General features: G+C 39.2%; 1 protein-coding gene across 6 annotated transcripts; it reads right to left on the bottom strand.

Moving 5' to 3' along the window:
- Positions 1-819: 819 nt before the first annotated feature.
- On the bottom strand, positions 820-22976 carry BAAT (bile acid-CoA:amino acid N-acyltransferase). Of its 6 annotated transcripts, XM_026682570.2 has the most exons (5): positions 22804-22976; positions 19741-19793; positions 16713-17197; positions 12735-12937; positions 820-1665 (listed from the first exon to the last, which is right to left on the bottom strand). In XM_026682570.2, exons 3-5 carry the CDS (start codon positions 17173-17175, stop codon positions 1048-1050), a joined length of 1284 nt encoding a protein of 427 aa, XP_026538355.2. In that variant the 5' UTR covers positions 17176-17197; positions 19741-19793; positions 22804-22976; the 3' UTR covers positions 820-1047. The 6 variants fall into 6 exon arrangements, with proteins under 6 accessions (XP_026538355.2, XP_087806712.1, XP_026538352.2 ...); XM_087950586.1 differs by lacking the exon at positions 19741-19793 and having other exon boundaries at positions 22804-22909; XM_026682567.2 differs by lacking the exons at positions 19741-19793; positions 22804-22976 and adding an exon at positions 18111-18497.
- Positions 22977-24016: the final 1040 nt, after the last annotated feature.

Below are 24016 nucleotides of genomic sequence, written 5' to 3'. Positions count from 1 at the left end.
AGGGAAACTGGCTTCCCCATTGACTTTGCTTATCAGAAGGTCACAAAAGGTGATCGCAGGACCCAGGACACTGCAACCATCATAAATACATGCCAGTTGCCAAGTGTCTGAATTTTGATCACATGACTATGGAGATGCTACGATGGCTGTGTGAAAAACTGTTATGAGTAACTTTTTTCAGTGCCGTTTTATCTTCAAATGGTTGACAGTTGAGGAACAGCTATACTACTTAGCCCTCTACCTTCAGCCTTGAGCAAGTGGAGGATCAACTGGAGATGGCAATGTTGATGACAGATGTAGTGGTGGTGATGGTAGCTACTGCCACTTTTCCTACTTGTGATTAAGTTTAAGGATTGCACTAAGTCAGGGGTGTCAAACTCAAGGCCCGGGGGGTGGGGGCTGAATCCGGCCCATGGGATCTGATCTGGCCTGCGGGGCCATCCTGGAAACAGTGAAGGACCGGCCCGCGGTGCTTCTGCCAGTGAAAATAGGCTTCCAAGCTCCGTTTTTGGCTGCCACGGCCTTCTGCAACCGTCGGGCCACTATGTAATCTCTTTAACATTTTTACCTAAATCATACTAAAACAGTAAGAAGGTAAAAATGGAAATAAGTGATTGAATAACTTTATAATGCATGTAAGTCAGTATCCCAATAGAACCAAGCATGGTTTACATAGATCCTACCCTGAGATTAATTAGGAATCCTGCAGATGATAGCTGCTTATAAAACAAGCTGTTTACAATAGATGTAAAACGTTGAGAATTTATGAAGTTTTTTTTTTACTCAAGAGGCCAAATAATTCATTTCAAAGCCAATATATTTATAATTAACTCATCATTTTATTTGAAATAGAAATGTATAGAAATCCTCTGAAATTCACAATAGACCAAACAAGACAAGTACCACTCATCTTTTTGCATTTCCAGAGCCTTGTCATGGCACATGATTCTTACTTTCTAGTTATCTTTATGACATCTGCATTATGAGAACCTAATTTCTATCTTCTGGAGTAGACTTTTTTTGATAATACTTGAGGACCCAAAGAACCTATGAAATCTGCACGTTTTTCTCATAACATAGCTTTCCAGCTGGGCCAAGATGGAGCTCAAAAAATTTCAGGGCCTCTTTCCAGAAGTGTTCCTCAGCTTTGGCATGAGGCTTCGACTCTCCTCCCCATATTGTGGGCATAGGACTAGCCCGGAGAAAAGACAAAAAACAAATTGGGGATCCTGGTGATTCTATCATATGCCCAGCCCCAGGGTAATGTAATAAGCTACAGTTAGTTCTCCCAAACTTCTTTGCACGGCCTAAGGCCATTTCAGCAAACATCTTGCTGTTCAAGCTTTGGTCAGCTTCTCCTACCACAAGGAGAATGTGACCCTGGGCTTTTTCCACGGGAATGGCAGAGACTTCATGAACTGAATCCAGAGGATCTCCCATGACATTAAAACTGGACATCAATCCAATTTCATTGATGAGAATTGCCTCTGTCGAGTAGGGAACAGCAGGGATGTTGATATCGCGAAAATGAAGGGGTGCACCATTCATACTTGTGGCACCATTGATGCAAACTGCAGCTGCTATTTCCTCTAAGAAGGTTCCCATGGCTAATGCAATTTCAGCTCCTTTGGACAAGCCAATAACTCCAATTTTGGGGCCTTTTACCTGGGTGGATAAGGGGAGAAATAAACACATAGCCAAGGTTAAAAATAGTTCACAGAAGCTTGAAAAGTGTTATGCAAACATAGCCAAGGGAAAATGGAAATTCTTAATCCCGATCCAAACACTTATCACAAAAACCTAAATACACAGAATGAATTTGTCAAAGGAAGTGATGGAATTCTACTGGGCAAAATATAAACTTGCCCAGGGTTTGGTTTTAAAATTTGGCACTTAATTATAATGCCTTTTCTGCCATCAAAATCCTCCTGTCTTGTGTAGTCATAAATAAAACTACCTGAGACCCCTTGTGAAGTTAACTGAGTCTTATTTGCAGATTTAATCCCTTTTAGTGTTTCCCGCTTAATATGGTTGGGCAATTATCAATGAATATTCAAGAGTTAACAATCAGATGGCCATTCTTCTGTCAGCCTGAATCTGGTCAATTTAGCCTTGTGGTGTCTATGACACTGTCCAGTCTTGAAGTGCCCTCAGCAAGAGTTCCCTGAAGTTCCCAATCTGCTTTTACCAGGCTATTCGGTTCCGCTTGGCTCAATAGCAATGTGCTAAATCACATTTTTCTCACCCGTCCAAACAAAATTGCTTCTCCTTATTCTCACTGCTGCCAACTGGTGAAGAGAGTGCTGCTCTAACAAGTCAGTTGCAGCTAAACTGTATTAAGTTTTCCATTAGAGCAGTGGTAGTCAACCTGGTTCCTACCACTTACTAGTGGGCGTACCAACTTTCATGGTGAACGGTAGGGGTTTTGTCCTCTACTTTATAAATCACCATTACTGTGGATCCGGTGGGTAGTTAGAGAAAATTTTACTACTAACAGAGATACAAAAGTGGGCGGTAGGTATAAAAACGTTGACTACCCCTGCATTAGAGTATACTTCCCTGGGCTATTAGTGAGGAGAGCCAAGCAGCCAGTGATTTAGTTTCGTGGGACCCCAGGGGTGTGATAGATCTGACCCATAGTATTTTACAGAGGTTTTGTTGCACTCTAAGGCAAGAACTGAAGCTTTTGTCTTGTGCACATTCTCTCTTTAACAAACTAGGATGAAAAATAGGCTGAATTTTCATTTTTCAGATAACTGAAATAATACCTACAACAATTTTTATATTTCATCCTCATAACTATCTGTAATTTGTTTCTCTGGGCACCTAAATAAATTATAGAATTAAGATAATAATGCTATGATTCCTTAAAATAACGAGAGTTGTTATCTTAATGCTAAAAAATTTTTTTAAAGACTTCTATCCAAATATCCCTCTTCAGGCTCCACTCTTGTTCCTTTCTTTTTTCCTAATCATGATTCTTAAAGTCCTGTTTTCAAAACTGACTGCCTTATCTTGATATTTTAAAGTTCACTGTGCAAAAGAAGGAATGAAAGGATAGAAAAATAAAAAAAACAAAAACATTTAGCCCACAAAAAAAACAAAGACTCCTTTGTGTTGATCTTGACTTCCACTGACATAAAAGACACGTTTGTTAATTTTCTTGGCAACAATAATAGAAGCTTTCATCTTTGCTGTATTGACTAGTATTTTTCAACTTCTGTTTAGCTTACAGGTAGTGACCATTCAAAGCAGTGGTGGGATTCAATTTATTTTACTATCGGTTCTGTGGGCGTGGCTTTGTGGGCGTGGCAGGGGAAGGATATTGTAAAATCTCTAGTCAGAGGTGGTATTCGTCGATTCTCCAAACTACTCAAAATTTCCGCTACCGGTTCTCCAGAATTGGTCAGAACCTGCTGAATACCCACCTCTGGTTCAAAGTTACAACAGACCCTCCTCCCCAAAAAGTACTTATGACTAGAGATGGGAAGGCCTGGAATAAAAGGGAACAATTGGGAAGAAAGGTTGGGTTTTTTTTCCAATTTTTTTTCCCAAACAGCTCTGGAAAAAAACCAAAACCTGCTTTCTTTCCAATTTTTCCAGTTTTTTTTCCAGGCCTTCCCATCTCTACTTATGACCTGGATTTTAAGTTCCAATGGCTTCCCCTCCGCCCCAGGTCATGTGATCACATTTTGGGTGCTTCACAACCGGCCCATATTTATGGCTGTTTACAGCAACTTCTGCTCCCATGAGCACAATTTATGACCATTTGTTAATATGCAAATCTGGGAGAAAGAGAAGCCTTGAACACATAGGCCTATTTCTGGAACTCATCCATTCCACTCCACATTTGTGAGACAATGGTCAGTTTATTTTCTGGACACGCAGTGTGACAGATAGTTTTGTATTTGGTGTCTGTTTGCCTCAAAAAGAAGTATGCCCTGTCTTCAAAACTTTTCCTTGGATATTTCCATTTGGGTACTAATCAGGTCCAACTATATTTGGCTTCCAAGGACAATTAGGTGCTGCTACTTGCTAAGATAGAAACTGATCCACACAATAAAATAATGTAAGATAGGAACAGTTAGCTTTGGGTTTGGCTGAGAAGTCTTTCTTGTTTATATTGTAAATGGGCTATCCTAACAACGGTTGAGGCTTTCTTTGGGATAGGAATTGGGGCGGGGGGTGGGGAGGAACCATTACTGACTTCATTTTACAGTTGAGCACTTCTACTAAAGAAATACCAATCAATCTTATGGAACCATGAGACAAATAGAAACTTGGAAATTTATTTTCCCACGTCATTGTAGTTGTGCTTTTATAGTTGTAGCAACGTTTCGGCAGAATCTCATCTGCCATCATCAGGCTTTGTTCGGGTATTTTCCCACATCATTGTATATACCCGAACAAAGCTGAATGCCATACATGTAAGTACCCGCGAAACATAAAGTACCGCGAAAACTTGAGAATATATATATATATATATATATATATATATATATATATATATATATATATATATATATATATATATATATATTCCCCTTTACTGCAAAGTTGTATTTCTGATATGTACTTTACAGAATAATAAACCATGTCAGAATAATAAATCATCTCATCTAGACTGTAGTCCAGAATCACAGGAGGATGACCTCCTTCCTGGGGAGCAAAGAGACAACATAGCTTTGAATCTCTGGTATGTAGGAAAAGGGCAAAAACAGACCCTCCCTTGCAGCTCACAGGATAAATCTAATAGTCACACTGAGAAGTGCTTTAGTCTGGCAAAATTTATGTCTATTGGCGAGTAACAGTCAAGAAAGTACTCTGAAGTAGTGTAATCAGTGTCTGTGGAGATTCTGTCATCCAGGTCATAGTTGTCTCAAAGGTGCTTTTGAAAAGGCAACTGGACTGTTTTTTTCTTGAGGAAGAAGAACAAAACATTTTGTTTCTCATCCGTGAAACATCATCATGTGTGATGGCAGGGGCAGGCTGAAAGGACGGTTGAGACTGACCAGATGGTGAAGTACTCTGAGCACTCTGAAGGAGCTCCTTATGCCATTCTTGGTTCCTTGGGGCTGACAATGAGTTCCCACATCACACTAAGCAAATCCAAGCAAATCACTTTATGTTTCATTATGGTTTGTGAACGTAAAAAGGTTGATAGTTTTGTATTCTATGGTCATTGGCATTTTATGTGAATTAGGCAGCAATGGCTTATTCAACAAACTATGGATCAAACAAACTATGGATCAGTAAGTCCTATGAATGGTCTTTTTTTCTGGTTACAATTACTGCCAAGTTATCACATTTTCAGATGACGTTAAACCTGGCTGCGAACTGAATAGAAATAAAAGTCAGAATTATCTAGAAAGGTCAAATAAACCGCTGGTAAAAAAATTTTTTTTTTTTGAAAGTAAACCAAAGGTGAAATTAAGCATTTAGAAAGCATAATTCAGATGAATACTTATGGGATGGAAGATATTTGATTTGACACTAGTATCTCAAAAAATAAAAAAGCTTAGAATAGTTGTTGGTTGAAAACTATCACATAGCATTGTGATGTTATAAAAAAAGAGCAAATGTAATTTACTTTGCACCAGAAGAAATGTAAGTTCCAAATCTCAGGAGGAAATGTTCCACCCTTTAAGAACTCACACAAGCTGTTGTAGTTTTAGAGAATGGCAACAAAGTATCTTGACATGTGCAGCTTTATGAAAAGCAAAAGATGGAAGAAAGGATATAAAAGCATTAACAAGCCCACAGAGAATGCTAATGTCTGTTTTCTTCTCAAACTGTGGGACATATAAACATATGAGACAGACTGTATTTCAAGAGTCTTCAAACTTGGCAAATTTAAGACTTATGGAGTTCAACTCCCAGAATTCCTGAGCTAACAAGACTGGAGGAGAAATTCTGGGAGTTGAAGTCCACAAATCTTAAAAGGTGTCAAGCTCTATTTGAATGTTCTGAAAAATTTCCTAACACCAAGAGCAGTTAATTAGTCAAAGAGCTAGAGGGATCCCCTTCATCTAAAGAAGATGTTTTAACTTTAACCTGCATAGAGTAAGAAGACTGGAGTTCATGGCCTCAATGGCTCCAACCAAATGCATAATTCTAAAAGAAGCTAAACAATGGGCCCTTTCTTTTATCATAAACTGCTGTTCTGAAGTGGTCCAAGATGAAGCTTAAAAAAATTCAGGATCTCATTCCAAGAGTGTTCCTGGGCTTTAGCATGAGGCTTCATTTCCCCACCCCATTGGATTGGCAAGGGAAAAACCCGAAGTGGATAGACAAAGCAAACTGGTGATCCAGGGGGTTCTATCAGATGTCCAGCTCCTGGATAAGACAACAGGCTACAATTATTTTTCCCATGTTTCTTTGCTCGAGCTATGGCTGCTTCAGCAAACACCTTGCTATCAAAGCTTTGGTCAGCTTCTCCCACCACAAAGAGGATGTGCCCTTGAGTCTTCTCCATAGGGATGGTAGATACTTCAAGTGTTTCATCCAGAGGATGTCCCAAGCAGTAGAAAATGGATGCCAATCCCATTTCATTAATGCAGAGCTTCTCATGTTTGAAGGAAGCTCCAGGGATAGTGACATCATGAAAATGGAGTGGTGTATCACACATTCTTGTTGGACCATTGATGCACACTGAAGCCATTACTTCCTTTAAGAAAGTACTCATGGCCAATGCAATTTCTGCTCCTTTGGATAAACCAATAACTCCAAGTCCCGGACCCCTTACCTAGATGAGCAAACACAGAGATATATATATAAAATTTTAAATCAGTTTCTTCTTTAAAACAATGAGAACAAACAATATCAAAGCTATAAAAAAATGAGTCTTTTAGTGCACATGCTAGATTATTGCAGATCTACACCATTCAAAAATGGAAAATTGGTCACCTTGTCTTTCTGCCAGCCAGCCAATATGTGACAAGAAAATATGACAGAGAAGGAAGCAAGCAAGCAAGCCTGACAAAAAACGTTGCTGCTTTTATGAATCAACTCTTTAAAGCAGTACACTTTTAGCACGACTCTCAATTGCATATTTTTGCTTGTTTTTCAGCTACACGTAAAGAAGCTTAAGGGAAAAAAAATGTATGCTTTAATGAAAACCAAGTGGAGTGGGTGTCATGGGTGTCCACAAAATGGCAAAAGAGCATTGCAGTATTGAGGGGTCAGCCCTGCACCTTTTGTATGTGCATGGGATGTCACAATGCACATACAAAAAGTGGCAATGCAATGCTACTGTTAGGGTTTGAGGAATTAGCCCCTAGCAGAGTATTGCAGCAGTAGTCAAGCCAGACAGCCAAAGGAGAGCGGAAGGGCCCCAGAGTATACACACACTGTACACAAACACTGTTTGTAGTTTAAATAGTTTTTAATCCAGTTAGAGTTTAAGCATTGTCATTCAGTCCATTAAGTCATTCACAGTATTTCCATCCAGTAAGACTCACTAGTATAGTCCAAGTTAAGAGTCCTTGCAATATCTTTATCAGCCGATAAAGATATCTTCTCCTCCTCCGGTTTCACTCTCCAGAGAAACAAACGCTGGATATTCAGCAAACAGTAGCAAACAATAACAGTTCAGTCACAGGCACTCACAGTCAGTAATCACAGTTAGTCGCAGCAGCACACAGTTACAGTTACAGACAGCCAGAAACAGTAACCCACAGTAACAGCCAGCTTCTAATGCTTCCTTATATTGTAACTTCTAACCGCACCCTTAATCGGCTAATTGCCTGCTGCATTGTGCTTAAAGTGATAAGCACATAAACCATGATATCTAAGTTTTATATATTTATTCACCCAAACCATATTTGGTATCAATGTTATACCTAACATACTCCCCTTTTGGGTGATATAAATATATAATACCTTTACAATCTTATCCCATATTTTTCACAACTCTCCTGGTGCTTACTGGCACCTTGGGCTTTAGTAAAATTATCAGCTAAATTGTCCTCCGACATACAGTACTCTAGCTGAATCATCTTACTTCTTACAGATTGTCTCACGTTTAGGTATCTTAGATCTGTATGTTTGCTCCTTGTTTTTACTCCAATATTTGTGGCCATTTGAATTGCTGCCTGATTATCTTCATGTATAATTATAGGATAATCTACTGTTATACCTATATCAATTAACATTTGTTTATACATTATTAACTCTGTACATAACAATGATAAACAGGAGAATTCTGCCTCCATAGTAGACAAACTTATATGCTTTTGTCTTATTGACTTCCAGCCTATTAATGTATTACCCAGCATTATGGCTGTTCCTGAAGTCGACTTTCTAGTGTCTCTTTCTGATGCAAAGCTAGCATCAGCATAAGCACTCAAAATTAAATCACCCTTTGGTTCTAAATACAATGAATAATTCATTGTCTTTTAAGATATCTTAATATCCTCTTAGCTGCAATCCAGTGTCTTTCACATGGTGCAGAATTGAATCTAGCCAACTGATTCACGCAGTACGATATATCTGGTCTAGACCAATTACTAATATAACTCAAACTACCAATTAAAGATTGATAAATCACCTTATCAAACTCAGGGCTTTGTACATCAGTGTTGCTAAACTCCTGACTCATTGGAGTCTTAGCCGGCTTACAAAGCTCCATCTTGTAATCTTTTAGTAATTTGCTTATCTTATCTTCCTGAGATATCTTAAAACCTTTCAGTGTTTTCTTTATATTCAAACCGAGATACTTCTTTATCTCCCCTAATTGCTTGATCTTTATTCTCTTTCCTAATGATGCTATTATTTTATTTGCTTCATCATTAGTTTCAGTTATCAAAGCAATATCATCTGTGAATAGTAATAATAATGATACTTTCCCATTTGTCTCCCTCTTAAACAGACATGGATCGGCTAAACCAGCTTTAAATCCTATATTGTTAAGTTCCTTTACAATATACTGGTTCCATTCATAGCCTGATTGTTTAAGACCATAGAGACTTTTCTTTAACAACCAACAATCATTATTATCCTTACTTTCACTTTTAATACCAACAGGTTTTTTCATATAAATAATATGTTTTAATGGGGCGTGCAAGTAAGCAGTTTCCACATCTAAATGGTTAACTATATAGTTTTTACTAGCTGCCCACACTAAAGCTGCCCTCAAGGTTGCTGCCTTAAGACTAGGTGCAAACACCTCATCGTAGTCATTAGCATTCTGCCTAAAACCTTGGGCTACTAACCTTGCCTTATGGATTAAATTACCATCCTTATCTGTTTTTACCTTAAATATCCATTTGCAGCCAATGGATTTCTTTCCTACAGGTAATTTGGCATTTTCATACACCTTCATATCATTTAATGAATTCAGTTCCTTATTCATTGCTGCATACCATTTTTCTTTTTCCTTATTAGGATACTTTTTAATTTCTTCAACAGAATTAGGAACTTGATTAATCTGGCACACTGTGTTAGCCTGGTACCTATCAGGCGGTCTAGATACACGTGTAGTTCTTCTGGGAATTACAGGGCTTACAGGAGGACTTTGTTGAACTACTACCTGTTCATCTTCCTCATCCTGTTCAGCTATTGAATCTGTTTCTTCCTTTATGGGCACTATTTCATTCTGTATTTGTCTCTTTACTTTATTTTTAAAGTTACAGGGATAACTAATGGGATTTCTATAGGATTCAATAATTACATCTTTATTGGCATCCTGTTCTAATTTCTCCCATCCTTCATGTTCTAGAAATTGGGCACTAGCACTACATAACACTTTAGATGTGCCTTTCTCCCAAAATCTATATGCCCTATGGTTTGCCTGATAACCAACGAAGAAAAATCTTTTAGCTCTATGTTGCCCCTTTTTTTCTGAGTTGTGCAGGAATATGCACCCATGCTGGTGCACCAAATGTGTGCAGGTAACTTAGATCAGGTTTCCTGCCATGCCATCTGGTGAATGGAATTTCACCTGTTGTTGTATTAACAACGTTGTTCAATATGTTATTAGCACACATTGTAGCCTCCCCCCCACAAAGAATCAGGTAACCCAGAATCATTTAACATTGTTCTAACCATTGCCTGTAGTGTTTGGCCTCTTCTTTCAATAAAAGCATTATGTTCTGGCCTGTATGGAGCAGACTTCTATGCTCTATTCCAGCTACCTTAAGTCTGTTCTGGAATTTGTTATTAATAAATTCCGTACCATTATCTGTCACCAGGGTTATCAGTTGTCGTTTAGACTTTCTTTCAGCAAACCTAAGCCAATTGAAAAAATGTTGATATGTTTCAGTTTTGCTTTTCATTAAATAGCAAAACCCATATCTAGAATAATGGTCCATAATGCTCAGTATATATCTAGCACCCCCATACTGGGTTTCTTTGGACCTATTATGTCTGCAAATACTACTTCTAAAGGTTCTTTTGTTTTGAAACCATTTAGCCTATTTGCAGGCAATACTTTGCTCTTATCTTCACAGCAAACATTACAACGCAAATATTTATCACAAGATTTTAACCTTATTCCTTCAGATAACTCAACTGTACGTTTTAGCATTTTAAAATTTACATGCCCCAAACGCCTATGCAATAAATGGATACATTCTTCATGAGGCTTTATATTATTAAATACAGTTTGAGCCTCCCCTTTCTTACTATTATCTAATACATATAATGTTCCATTTAAAGCTGCAGTTACCCTTTTGTTATCTTTTTCAATTATGCAATTATTATCCTTAAAAGTAATTACATAACCTAATTTATCTAATACCCTTACTGAAAGCAAATTAAACTTTAGTTGCGGTACATACAACATTTTTATATCCTGGTTTATGTACGGACAACTTGCAAAACCTTGACCTTTGGCTTTCAGGTTCCAGCCGTTAGCAAGAGATATATGTTGAGAACTTGTAGACATTTTTATAAATTTTGTCTTATCTCTTGTGATGCAGTGGGATGCACCACTGTCAACCACCCATAAATTATTCTTCACATCAGAGTTGCTAAACGTGGCTAGTTCAAATGCTTTCTTTGGCTTTTTTACATTCTGGCTTTTTCTCTTTTTGCAGAATCTTGCCAAATGTCCTCTGCCTCCACAATTAAAACACTTTTTAATTGTGTATGCCGTCGAAGATAAATTCTCTTCTTCCAGGTGCTTTACTTTGCTTTGCTGGTTTCTTTCAAGCTTTGAAGATAATTTCTCTTCTTTCTTATCTTCTCTCAGCTCGTCACGCTCACGCCTTCTTCTGGCTTCTTCTAGTAGCCTGCCTGTAATCTCGGTTAATGAGAGGCTTTCTTTTGGCAATACCTCTAACGAAGTCACATAGTCATCATAGCTTTGATCTAATGAAGATAATATTATGTAGACTTGTTGCAGTTCATTAAATATAAGCTCTTTTTCTTGCAAATCTTGAAAAATGCTCTTCATACAGTTTAAATGAACTAACATATCTCCATTCCTCTGAAGATGCGTTCGAAAAAGCTTCCGTGTAAGATTTATATGTGCTCCTACACTGTCCCGAACATAAATCTTCCTGAGGTTCTCCCAGCAGTTTGCAGCATTTTCTTCTCCACGAATATGGACAAGCTGCTGATCACAGAGAGTCAGTCCTATGATGCATAAAGCCTGCTCATTTTTCAGTTTAAAGTCTTGTAACTTTTCTTTATCATCATCATTAGCAGGATCCCAGCTACTCACATCTGGTGGGTTTGCTATAATGTCCCACAAACCTTCTCTGCGTAGAAGTAAACTACATTTCATTGACCATGAAACATAGTTTGTTCCATCCAGCCTGGATATCATGGACAGTTGTGACAAATTTACTTGTGCCATTACTCTTCAGATATTTTGACTATTTTAAACTAATTAAAACAGTTTGTTTTTACAGTAATGTGCAACTCACACCAACTCTCTCTGCTATATCCTGGTTAGTTAGACTATGCAGCTGGGCCCATAACCAATGTTAGGGTTTGAGGAATTAGCCCCTAGCAGAGTATTGCAGCAGTAGTCAAGCCAGACAGCCAAAGGAGAGCGGAAGGGCCCCAGAGTATACACACACTGTACACAAACACTGTTTGTAGTTTAAATAGTTTTTAATCCAGTTAGAGTTTAAGCATTGTCATTCAGTCCATTAAGTCATTCACAGTATTTCCATCCAGTAAGACTCACTAGTATAGTCCAAGTTAAGAGTCCTTGCAATATCTTTATCAGCCGATAAAGATATCTTCTCCTCCTCCGGTTTCACTCTCCAGAGAAACAAACGCTGGATATTCAGCAAACAGTAGCAAACAATAACAGTTCAGTCACAGGCACTCACAGTCAGTAATCACAGTTAGTCGCAGCAGCACACAGTTACAGTTACAGACAGCCAGAAACAGTAACCCACAGTAACAGCCAGCTTCTAATGCTTCCTTATATTGTAACTTCTAACCGCACCCTTAATCGGCTAATTGCCTGCTGCATTGTGCTTAAAGTGATAAGCACATAAACCATGATATCTAAGTTTTATATATTTATTCACCCAAACCATATTTGGTATCAATGTTATACCTAACAGCTACTCTCATCATTCTGCCCTCAAGAATAATGCTATTGATCTGTGCTGTGCTCATATCAGGCCCAAAATGTCTTTAGCTTGTTATATCAGATGGGTGCATAGCATGCCTGGTATATACGGAGTATTCTGCATAGCAAATAGAGAATAAACTCTAGGATCTTTCCTGAATCCCAACAAGAAGTTTAAGATAAAATATAATCTCAGGCATACCTTAGGATTTTTTAAGAGCAGTCTGGATGCTTCCTCAAAATACTCCAGATCTATTACTTCCAGAGTCTGTGGTAAATCATCATATGCAAAAAAAGCCAAAGCCAGGACTGCAAAGCCTTTACTAGCCAATAAGCCAGCTCGAAATTCGATTAGTCCTCCAGCTCCACCAAACAGGTCAATCAGTCCTGGAAATGGCCCAGGGCCTGGCGTTGAGGCAGAGAGGGAGAAAAAAACAAGGATAAGTAAAGATATGAAAAACAAAGAGTAATATCCCTTTATCAAATACATTACTTTCTCTGATTTGGGAACAATACTTTTAATGATGTCTACAACTGCATTTGCTTTTTTTTGTTTTTGCTGCTAGGTCATACTGCTGAGCCAAATTTAATTTTCACTCAGCTACTATTGCAAATTCTTTTTCACAGGTACTGTTAGAAAGTTATGCATCTCACATCTTATTTGTGAGATGCATGAAGGATTTTTCGTTGTCTCAATTAAGTTTCTGTCATTTTTGTTCCATTTCTCTAAACTGCTACGTCCATGTTCAGTTTTATCTGTATCTTCTAGGGCACCAACTATTTCACCTAATTTTATGTCATCTGCAGATTTAAAGAGCATTCCCTCTGCCTCTTCATCAAAGACATTAATAAAAAATATTAAATTGTGTAAGATCCAGGCTGAAGTCTGCAGCACTGAATTCAGTATCTCACTGCAGTTTCATGAAGAATCATGATTAAATATTCAGATTAAATCTGAATATGATTTTCGAGTCACTATATATCCAAACTGACATGTCAGTCGATTACAATAATCCAGGCTGCTGATGAGAATGCCATAGTTTGTCAAATGCATTGATGAAATCTTGGTATTCAGTGTTGTATTTACAGCATTTCCATAATCTTAATAGAAAGTAAAGATTAGTCTGATACATGCTAACTTATACTGGTGGGTGATAATAGACTCTCATAACTGGGGTGGTCTACAAATATTGTAAATCAGTACTACTGTAAGTATATAAAGTTCAAATATTGCTTCAAGATGCTAACAAGTCAATTCTTTCATGATCTGCTCTAGAAACATCCCAAATATTTATGCCAAATTGATTGATTTGTAGTTCCCCAGTTCCTCCTTTCTGGCAGTATTTTTATCCTTTAGTCCAGGGGTCGCCAACCTTTTGGACTTCAGGGACCACCAAACTCATAATTTTAAATCCCAGGGACCACTAACTGGTTCTGTGGGCATGGCCTAATTTGTGGGTGTGGCTTGGTGGTCATGTGACTGGCTGGGCATGGCTTGTATGTAAATATTATAAATATTTATATCAATGTTGAATTTTTTTTAAAAAAAGAGCAACTTTTACCCCAAATCAGGCAAAGCAGGCAGGCAAATTGAGTTGCTCACAGAATTACAGATTCATTCAGAAATCTATCTATCTGCCATTGGCTAGCTCAGTCTGTCACATAAGATTTGCTTGCAAGCAAACTCATAAAATGAACTCACAACACACCATGCATGTAAATATTGAATTTTTTATATAAAAAAGCAACTTTTATCCAAAATCAGGCAAAGCAGGCAGATTGAGTTGCTCACAGAATCATTCAGTGATCTATCTATCTGCCATCGGCTAGCTCAGTCTCTCAAATTTGCTTGCCGTGAGTCTGCATGGAATTTGCCTGCAAGCAAACCTTCAGTCCTAAGGGAGGTTCAGCTGTGCTTAGCTAGAAAGCAAGAAATCCAACCATTTCTTGCTTTCTAGCTAATCTAAATCTCCCGGCACAGCAGAACAGATGATGGTCAGAAAAAGGAAAAATAGCAACTTAGCAGACAAGTTTGCCGGGTAAGGAGTGAGTGGGCAGGGAGGGTTCCCACGGGCCATGTGGGCTGAGCAACCTTGTGTTTCTGTGCAGCCTGGATTAATTGCTTTGGGGGGTGCTCTGGGGGTGAGATTTCTCTGCGGCCCACCAAAATTTTCTCACGGCCTACCAGTGGCCCACTGGTTGGCGACCACTGCTTTAGTTATTTAGTATTTCACATATTCTCCAAGATAATTTCAAAGATAATGATTTGACCAGATCGTCAGCAGGTTGGTGGTCTAGGAATCATCTAGTCCAGTGGTCCCCAACCTTTTTTGTACCAGGGACCAGTTTCACACAGAAACACTTTTTCAAGGACCGGGGAGGGGGGGAGTCCGAGTTTGGTGGTTTGCTTGCAGACGTTTCATTACCTGATTAGGTAACATCTGATGTTGTTACCTAGTCGGGTAATAAAACGTCTGCCAGCAAACCACCAAGTTCAGGGAGCGCCAATGCCTCCTCATTGCAACCCTGAGCGACAGATATTCTCTTCTATTGGGACATTTAAAACGGAGGGTTTCAGCTGCAGATTCAGGAACTGCGCCTGGCTGAGGAGCGCCTTCAAAACTGAGCGCTGGGTGGTGGCGGCCCACGGCTGTCTCCGCGGCTCAGGACAAGTCCCTGCAGGACGGCTGAGAAGCCCCGCCTCTCGGCCCTGCCTTCCTCAGCCTCACCCCTCAGGTGTCTCCCTCCCTCCCTCAGCCTCATCCCTCAGGTGTCTGCCTCGTTCCTCTCTCAGTTGCTCTCTCGCTCCTCCACCAGCCCAGGAAGAAACTGCTTCAAAGAAGCCGGCAGGGTGGCTTCCTGTCGGCGCAGCTCCTCCGAAGCGCCCATTCACCCCCACACAGCTGCCCGCGGTTCAATCCAGTGCTCCGTTCTGCCTGCCTGCCTGCCTGCCTTATTTCTGGTTGTTTTGGAGGAGCGAGAGAGCGACTGAGAGAGGAACGAGGCGGGAGGAAACCGAAGCCGCTGAGCCGGAGAGCAGGACAGGCTTTGGTTGCTTCCTCCCTCCCCTTCTCTCCTTTGTGTTCTTGATCCCTGATCCCAGCAGCATTCACCGAAGGCGAAGAAAGCCGCCATTTTTATTTTATTTTTTATTTCTTTGCGGCCCGGTACAAAGTGATCCATGGACCGATACCGGTCTGGGGCCCGGCGGTTGGGGACCCCTGATCTAGTCCAAGGATCTTCAAACTTGGCAAGTTTAAGACTTATGGACTTCAACTTTCAGAACTTCTGAGCTAACATGACTGGAGGAAGACTTCTGGGAGTTGAAGTTGACAAGTTTTAAAGCTGCCAAGTTCGAAGACCCCTGATCTAGTTATTCAAAAGACTGAATTCCTTTAAAGTCAGTAAGTGTTCCCTGAGCATATTTCTGTCCAATGGAGTACTTCTCAGAAAAAAATGGACCAAAGATGAGATGGGTAGTTCTCGTAGCTCATATATGAATTGCTGTTTTTTTCCCCTTTGGATATATATGATGAATACTTTTTGTTGTCCTTACAATTTTCACTAACTTTGACTCATTCTTAGCTTTAATTTTCCCAACAACATCTGTGCATATCTGGGTGATGCATTTGTTCCCCTCCTTGTGACACAACATGCCTTTCTATTTTTATGTGCCCCTTTTTCAAAAAGTGTTCAGATTTTCACTTGCTTTGTGCATGGGCACATGGTCTCTTTTATCAGTATTATGATCCAACTTAGAGAAAAGTGCTCTGTGCTCATATCTGCAGAACAGCCACTCTCCATCCAAAGGAGAGAGGCAGAGGTGGAGAAGGAGACCAGACCTTTCAATCTAGCCAACAAAAGATGAATACTTCAAGAATATTAATATTATAAATCTATATGGGAATTACTAGGGATACCAGGAACCAAGAAGTTTGGGGAAATATGGTGGTTATCAAAATATAGATCCAGACAAACTTGTAAAGATGGTCTCCTGGTTTGGCTAATCTCAAAGGGATAACAGATTATGGGATTGCTCATCCAAGCACAAATCAACTGTGCTTCCATGCTGGCTAGGAAGTCTAGGCACTACTACCCTAAATACATCTGGAGCCACCCTCCATTGCAAGCAAGAGATAGAGGAAATAAAGATAAGTGGAAGGAAAATCAGAATCCTTACCTGGAGGTAAAAAGAGGGCTCCCCGGACCTTGCCGGACTTAATGGGGATGCGTTCCACTCCAGGGGCTGCATACCATCGTTCCACAGTACAAGTAGCCAGTGGTTCATGTGTGGGCAAGGGTACAACCACAGCAGAATTGAAGAGGCTAATCTGAACATAGAAGGGGCTGCCTGTCACGTCACGTTTGAGCAGCCTGTGGAACATCTTCTCAGCCTTTAGAGTGTAGAAGAGGCCCATGGGCCACACACCTGTATAGTTGCCTCCCAGAGCAGAAGCCTGAGCCACATCCACTTCTCCATTCTGATTGGCTTGGTAAAAGGCTCTGGCTACGAACTTCACCCCCCTTTCATCTGTCAGTGATGCATATAAGGTCACAAGCTGGGAGGGCGCCAGGTCAGAGGCATAAATCTTCACTGGCAAGTCAGCAAGGGAGACTTCTGGCGTGACACTGAGGTGGACCATAGCAGCCAGTTTGTGAGAGTACCTGGGGAAAGTCGGGTTTCTAATCATTTAAATTTGAGGCTTGTTCAGTTTCCTTACCTCCCCGCTTTCACACATCATCCCCAATCTGTGATCAAAATGTCATCTACATTGCTCTGCCAGTCCTGCGTTGCAAAGCTGAAGTATTTCAGAGGTGTCTGTTAACTTGTTCAGATACTCCTTTATCTGAGAACCCAACTGGGACCAATTGGAGGTTTTTATAAATGCTCCTAAGTTTTGTGTGGGATGACATCAATTCAAATGAATCATATTTAATCTATTTTTGATATCTTTTGTGAACCTGCACCTACAATTTCCTACTTTGAAATTATGAGCATCAAAAGGTTTGAGCTGCAGATCAGTTTGCAAGATTATCAAAGTGTTGTTAAAACCAGCAGGAGGGAAAAGGAACAATAAGCAGCTTTGGATACACACCTGTGTGAGATCATCTTTCCACAGAAAATTCCTAACTTGAAATGTCCTAAGTTCACTAAGAATACATCAAGACAGTTAAACTTCAATATATCAATACATATATATATATCAATACATCAAGACAGTTAAACCAACGTGCCTACCGTACCTGTCCTATTGTTTCTCTTATTCTTTTATTTTTCTTATATGTACCCAATTTCATGTATTCACAACTATGTATACACTTGTACTTATTATCTTGTAAACAATTGGCAAATCAAATAAATAAATAAATAAATAAAATAAACTTTCCTTTCAGCTAACTCCCTCCGACAGAACTGCATTTTGCATGCCCTCTCACCTTCCAGTTCCTGCTCCTCAAAGTGAGCCTCTGGATTTGCCTGATTGCAGAACCAGCCTCATGTAGCCAGCTTCTCTTCTCTCAGGCTTAATGGAGAGGCACAGTGCAATTGTTTCTCTCCCCCCCACAACAAACACAATACCTTTCAGTTCCAAACTTCTTCAGAATAAAGGCTTGCCCTGCCAGCTGACGGCTAAGGAAAAAATAGACTTTGAGCAGAACTCTGAATTCTTTTCTTCACTCTTCACTGAAGCAAACAGTGGTTTAAAGAGGATCCAGAGAAGATTTTGGAAAACAGGGAACTGGATTTTCCACATGTGACATAAACTAATTCTCAGGGTGATATAAAAGTTGAAATGGAATTTAATGGACTGGAATGAGCAATTTTAGAAAGAAAGGAAAATATACGGTATAGTATTCAATTTGTAACCGTTTTCTGCCCAGGGTCACTTTACAGAATGTCTACATAAATAATAGTTTCTTTTAACCTTTTAATGCCTTAAAATATACTATACCTAAAACAAGGAGGAATTAACTGAAACACAGTGGTCTATTAACCATTAAACAGACTAAGCACATGCTTAGGACACCAGGCCCAAAGGGGACACCACAAAGTTAAGAATATGGCTTTGTTTGTGTAATATGTACAAAGGAAGCGGGCACCAAGATTTGTCAGTGCTTCGGGCACCAGTGAGCCTTAATACCACTGCTGAAACACTTCTGTAAAACAGACAAAACTCTGCAGTTATGTGCATCAAGAAAGCAATGACTCCAAAAGAGCTCACATTTCAATTCTGGTTTCAGACAAGAATCACTATTTTAGGAAGCAATTAGAAATACTGTATTATCTCCTACCCAGCCAGACCAATGAATCTCACCAGACACATAGTGCATCGGAAGGCTTTAATACAAAAAGAATCAAGCTTCCACCAAGAAATTATGGTTTATTCTCAGTAAAAATCTGTACTGTCTAAAAATGGTCCATCTAACCAAACTAACAAAATTCATAGTCACATATAATAAATGGCAGTGATGAAAAAGTTTCAAACATTCCATGAAAACAATGTTCCCTAACGCATTCCGGGCAAACTCCTATATTTCCAAAATTAGCACAGAATAACCCACTTCCCCATCCACCAAACCAAACAATTTAACAGTAGATAAAACTATATATTTTGGAAACTATTTGGAATACATCCCACTCAGCTAAAACAAATTCACCTTTTAGTTAAGAATAAGTGACCATGTACTATTGTGGAAAGGGAACTTCATGAAGACAGTAGTGTCACAAAAACAGGAAAAGCCCAAGGGAAACATCAGGTCAGCCATAAAACAAACTTACATAGGAAAAGGAATCAAATAAAAAAGGTATTAAAGAATCCCTATAGACAAAAGCCTAAGTAATTAAGAAAACTAGACAAATAAGAAAAGGAAACAAAAAGATAATTTAGAAAACCCTTACAAACACAGGACATACCAAATAAGCAAAACAAACAGACAAAAGACACAAAATATAAATTACAAAAGGGACAGACAGGAGATTGCCACAGAACAAATATGAAAAACTATCTTAAAGCTAAAAGAGATTAGAGAAAACCAATAATACAATCTAGCCACCCCATGGAGTTTGCCTTCCGCACCCCGCGGAGTTTGCCCTCTGGCGGGAATAAAGACAAACTCAAACAGGATTTGAAACATTAAGCACAAATACAAACATTCACACAAAATCAACTTACAAAGGGAGAAAAGGGTATAAAAAACCAGGGACTTACCATAAGAAGCTAGCTAGCCCAGGAACGCAGACTTCTCGCTGTCCCCCGCCTTCCTGAAAAATAAAAAGATCCAGCTTTCAAGCAGTTGTCCGTATCCTTGCACCGGAGCTCTCCCAGCGGGAAAATCGAATCCTCAAAAGAAAGGCATTTTGACACCTTTCAACACTATCACCCAAAATGTTCAAGGGCACCATGGTTTTTGTCATCTATTCCAGGCAAGATAAGGTGATTTGTTTTTTTGTTTTTTTGATAAATGAAAGTTTGCCTATAATGCATAAACAGAATCTGCTGTTCCAGAATGTTTTGGGTCATATTACTTCAAGTACTGTGCTCTTAATGACTGTTGAGTTTCAGCAACTATGAAATCATCATTTTGCTTTGATCCTGAGTGGGAAGCAAATTTCAATCTTACAGGACTTGCCCTTTCTATTATTCTGTAACTGGTAGTTTTGGTTAGTTTGGTTGATTAGGAAACTGGCATTTTGCATAGTGTTTTAAACAAAAATTTACTTGGAATAGGGTTTGAATTGAGATAATTGGATAATTTTTATCTTAAGATCTACTTCAGTTTTTTTTTTCTCCAGATGGGCAATATTTCATAAGTTAGCAGAGATAATGGTATTCCTATTCAAACTCTTGTTCTTTGGGTCCTAATGTTGGGTGAGCTTAAGTCACTGTGAGATACAATTCCTTTGTTTCCAACATTTTAAAGAATGAGGTGATTAATGAAGTTCAATTTTGTTCCCATTTTTTTCAACGAGCTGGATACCCATGCTTTGCTACAAAACTATGTGATTGGACTTAGTTTTTGGGGAGGAAAATAAGAAGAAAAAAATTCTGGCTCTGCCTACTGGCATCTATGGCTAGCGTCCTGTCAGTGTGTGAGAGAGTTGAGGGCTGTTTGGAAACTGAAACAGTATTTGCTGTGTGAGCAAGAAGGAGACAGCAAGGAGCATGGGTGTGGCTTAGCTCAACTGTTCTGTACTAAAGCTGATGGTGCTGTGAAACTGAAACTGAAACTTCTCTCCTCTGCTTGTGTTTTGCATCTTTTTAGGTGGGGGAGGGGGAATAGAACTCCTTAGCATCAGAACATGTTAATAATAATATACAAAATTATTAATGCTCTGATGGTCATTTTGAAAAATCCTTTCTTCGTGAGCACCTAGAATCCAAGAGGAACATATGTGCCAAATTTCAAGTTTGTAGGCTTTACAGTTCTGGAGATTTTGTGATGATGCGTGAGTGGTATTTCCCTTTTATATATATAGATATATTCCAGAGCGTCAGTCTATTTTGCTTTTAGGCTTGCTTCCATGTCATCTCTTTCTGCTTCATTTGAAGTTTAGAGCCATAGACAAGCAGATTAACAGGAGGACAAACAGTTCTGGATTATCCATTCTCCCCATCACATCTCCAGACTAATTTTTTAACTTCCCCAAAAATCATCCATAATCAGAAATTGCAGGTCATACCTGGAAAGGCTTAAATCCATCTCTGGAGTTAATGTTGTAAAACTGAGAATCTATTCCTATTTTTGTAGTATTCATGACATTTGATCATTCTTAATCTCATCCTGATGAGGAAGGGAATATTGGGATGCACCCCACAACTTCATGTTTTCTAAAATCCAGAAAAAGGCCTAAAGGCCTATTGTTAATATTTAAATGGTACAGAAATAAGTGGAGTATAAATGAGGAATCCTGTATCCCTGCTATGTAACAGTCTTCTCAACAGATTCCTTCCCATGCTTTTTATGCAGTAAAGATTATTGATGGCATTGCTGCTGAACTAAGCATTCTTTTCCAAATAGCTTCCTTTCTGGTATTTTGACTTCTATCATTTCTGTTCTACTTATGGACACCCCTGAAGAAAGAGAGATTTCCTTGCCTTTTGAGGTAATATTCTCAGATATGACCATTCTCCAAGATACCTGACCCTGCTATTATCGCATCTCCATAGGCTTCATTCCTCAATTTCTGTGGCCTCAAATGTCCAATTTCCCTTGGTCTTGTTGGAAGTTAAAACCCACCCCTCTCCTAGAAAATTGAAATATCCTAGGAAATATTACAAAGGCAGAATATTTCCCCTAAAAAGAGTAGAAACTCAGAAGCACCTTTGCTAATGGGCCATTACTCTGGCCGAGGCCAGTCTATTTTACATAACAAAGATCTCCAGGTAGAGCTATAGGAATTGCCCAAAGCCCTTTCATTTCATCATCACCCAGCAAGGCTCAAATAAGCCTGGGACTCAGGACAGACTACAGAGTTGCCCCTGCATGGTCCCATGGGAGTCTGACAACCAATCAGAATACAAGCTCCAATTCAAATCCCAACAGAGGATAAAAAACCAAGGGTCTCTCAGCATCTCAGCCTTCCTTCTTTGGAGCTCCAAGCCATGTGGTCCTGTCCACCATTAAACCATCTTTCCAAACAGCCTCCATATTTTCAGTGTCTTTTTCCCCACTTGGAACTGAACCCAGAAAGATAATTCTCCCAACAGTCTCTAAAATCAAGGCTAAACACGCTGTTTCTGTTTCTGCACAGTACCCTGAGCAAGATTCTGAATAGCTTGTACAATATTGCCTCTTTCTATTGTATTTTATTGCTTATTTTTATTACATTTTTTTCAGCTTGAGAGCTGTTTTCCTATCAAAAGGTGCAGGGGAAGGGAGAGTGGAAATGGAAGAAGAGAAGAAACGTCTTTCCTAAACACTTCAAACGTTTTCATGCTGCCATTCTGTTTGCAATGGATACTTCACCTGGCTTTCAGTTTAACAATGCAGATTGCAAAACAATACCAAGTAAATAAAATGGAACAATAGACTCTCTTATCTGTTTAGTTTTGTAGTGAAACCTCCCCAGTGAGATTGTGATACTTCAGTAGCTATCCTCCCACTCAAAACACTGGATGTTTCTTTCACTCTGGAACATGAACTTCCTGAGATACTATGATCTTTTCGGTGTACATTAGATCAACCACTCAATCTGTACAACAAAAACTCTACCCATGAAAAAGCAGTTCCCCAAATAGTAGGCAAGTTTTGACAAGGAACCCCAAACTCACTTTTCTCCAGTGCTTTCCCACAATTCTCACGTCTCTCTCTGCTTGCTATTTCGGTTTGTTTGCTTGGGATCCAAGCTCTTCTAAACACCACTTTATAAATTAAAATCTGAGAATGAGGTCTTGGTTGATTAACATGGCCTGTTTATATTGAGTTATCAAAACCGCTTAGTGGTAATCATTAACTGAAAGATATAAACTATATCTAATTCACCCATTGTAAAATACAGTATGACTGTGGGGACAATGGCCTTTCCTTCTTAAATGTACCATTTAAACATAGCTACTCCTAGATCCCACTTTTTTATAGCTGTGTTTGAACTATGTTTCCAGGTCATCACATTTATGAAAAAGCAAACTGGGTAATAAGAAATTGTGTCTCTAGAAATTCTAGATAACATTGATTATATCATTATAATATGCAAACACTGCAGACTTTTGATTGGCTAGTATCTGACAGTTGGTCTGGAAGTCCCATGGTATCTTAGCCCTTTTATTCTCCATGACCATGTATGAAATCTCCCATCTGGACTTGGGAGGATCAGAATACAGAATACCAGCTACTTAGTCATGCTGTTCAGCATATGCTGTTCCTATAATTACACCGTTAGTAGATGTTGGATTGTCTTTGAGGCCCCTCTGCATAATCTGCACCTTGGGTCCTGCCTAGTGTGGTAGACCACAGCTTTTATGGATCTGGTGCTTAATGCAACTAGTACTTGTGCTGTTATTGTCAGTGTTTCAGTCCAGCCCTTTCCAACCACTGGTAGGATTTCCCAAGCCAACTCAGCTATGTGTCAATGATGCATCCCATGCGGGGTCTTGCCTTGCCATGTTTCTTCCTCTGCTTGATTTTCCATGTTTGCTGCTGCCTCAAGCATTTCTTTGGGTGCCATTTTAATAAAAGCTCAGGCTGTTAATTCCACAACTATTGCTACACTGATTCTGACCTTCCATAATCTTGTTCACGATTAATCATTATAGTCTGAAAAAAGGGTATGATTGCTAAAAGCCAATAAATCAAACTTAAATATCCTATATGAGATGAAAGTATCAATTCATTCATTCATTCAATTTATTTGCTGCCTTTCTCACCATGGGGCTACTGCTACTCTAGGACAGATGAAAAATGTTGTATATATAAAAATACTATAGATAGTGCCTGATTCATGACTACAATTTCAACTGGAACATTGCGATTTGTTTCTGATTTTAC

This window comes from Notechis scutatus, chromosome 1 (genome assembly GCF_049901735.1).
Source record: "Notechis scutatus isolate UNSWTSFEM ecotype Mainland chromosome 1, rNotScu1.2, whole genome shotgun sequence".
Lineage (NCBI taxonomy): Eukaryota > Metazoa > Chordata > Lepidosauria > Squamata > Elapidae > Notechis > Notechis scutatus.
This window is presented reverse-complemented; position numbering and strand designations above follow the sequence as displayed.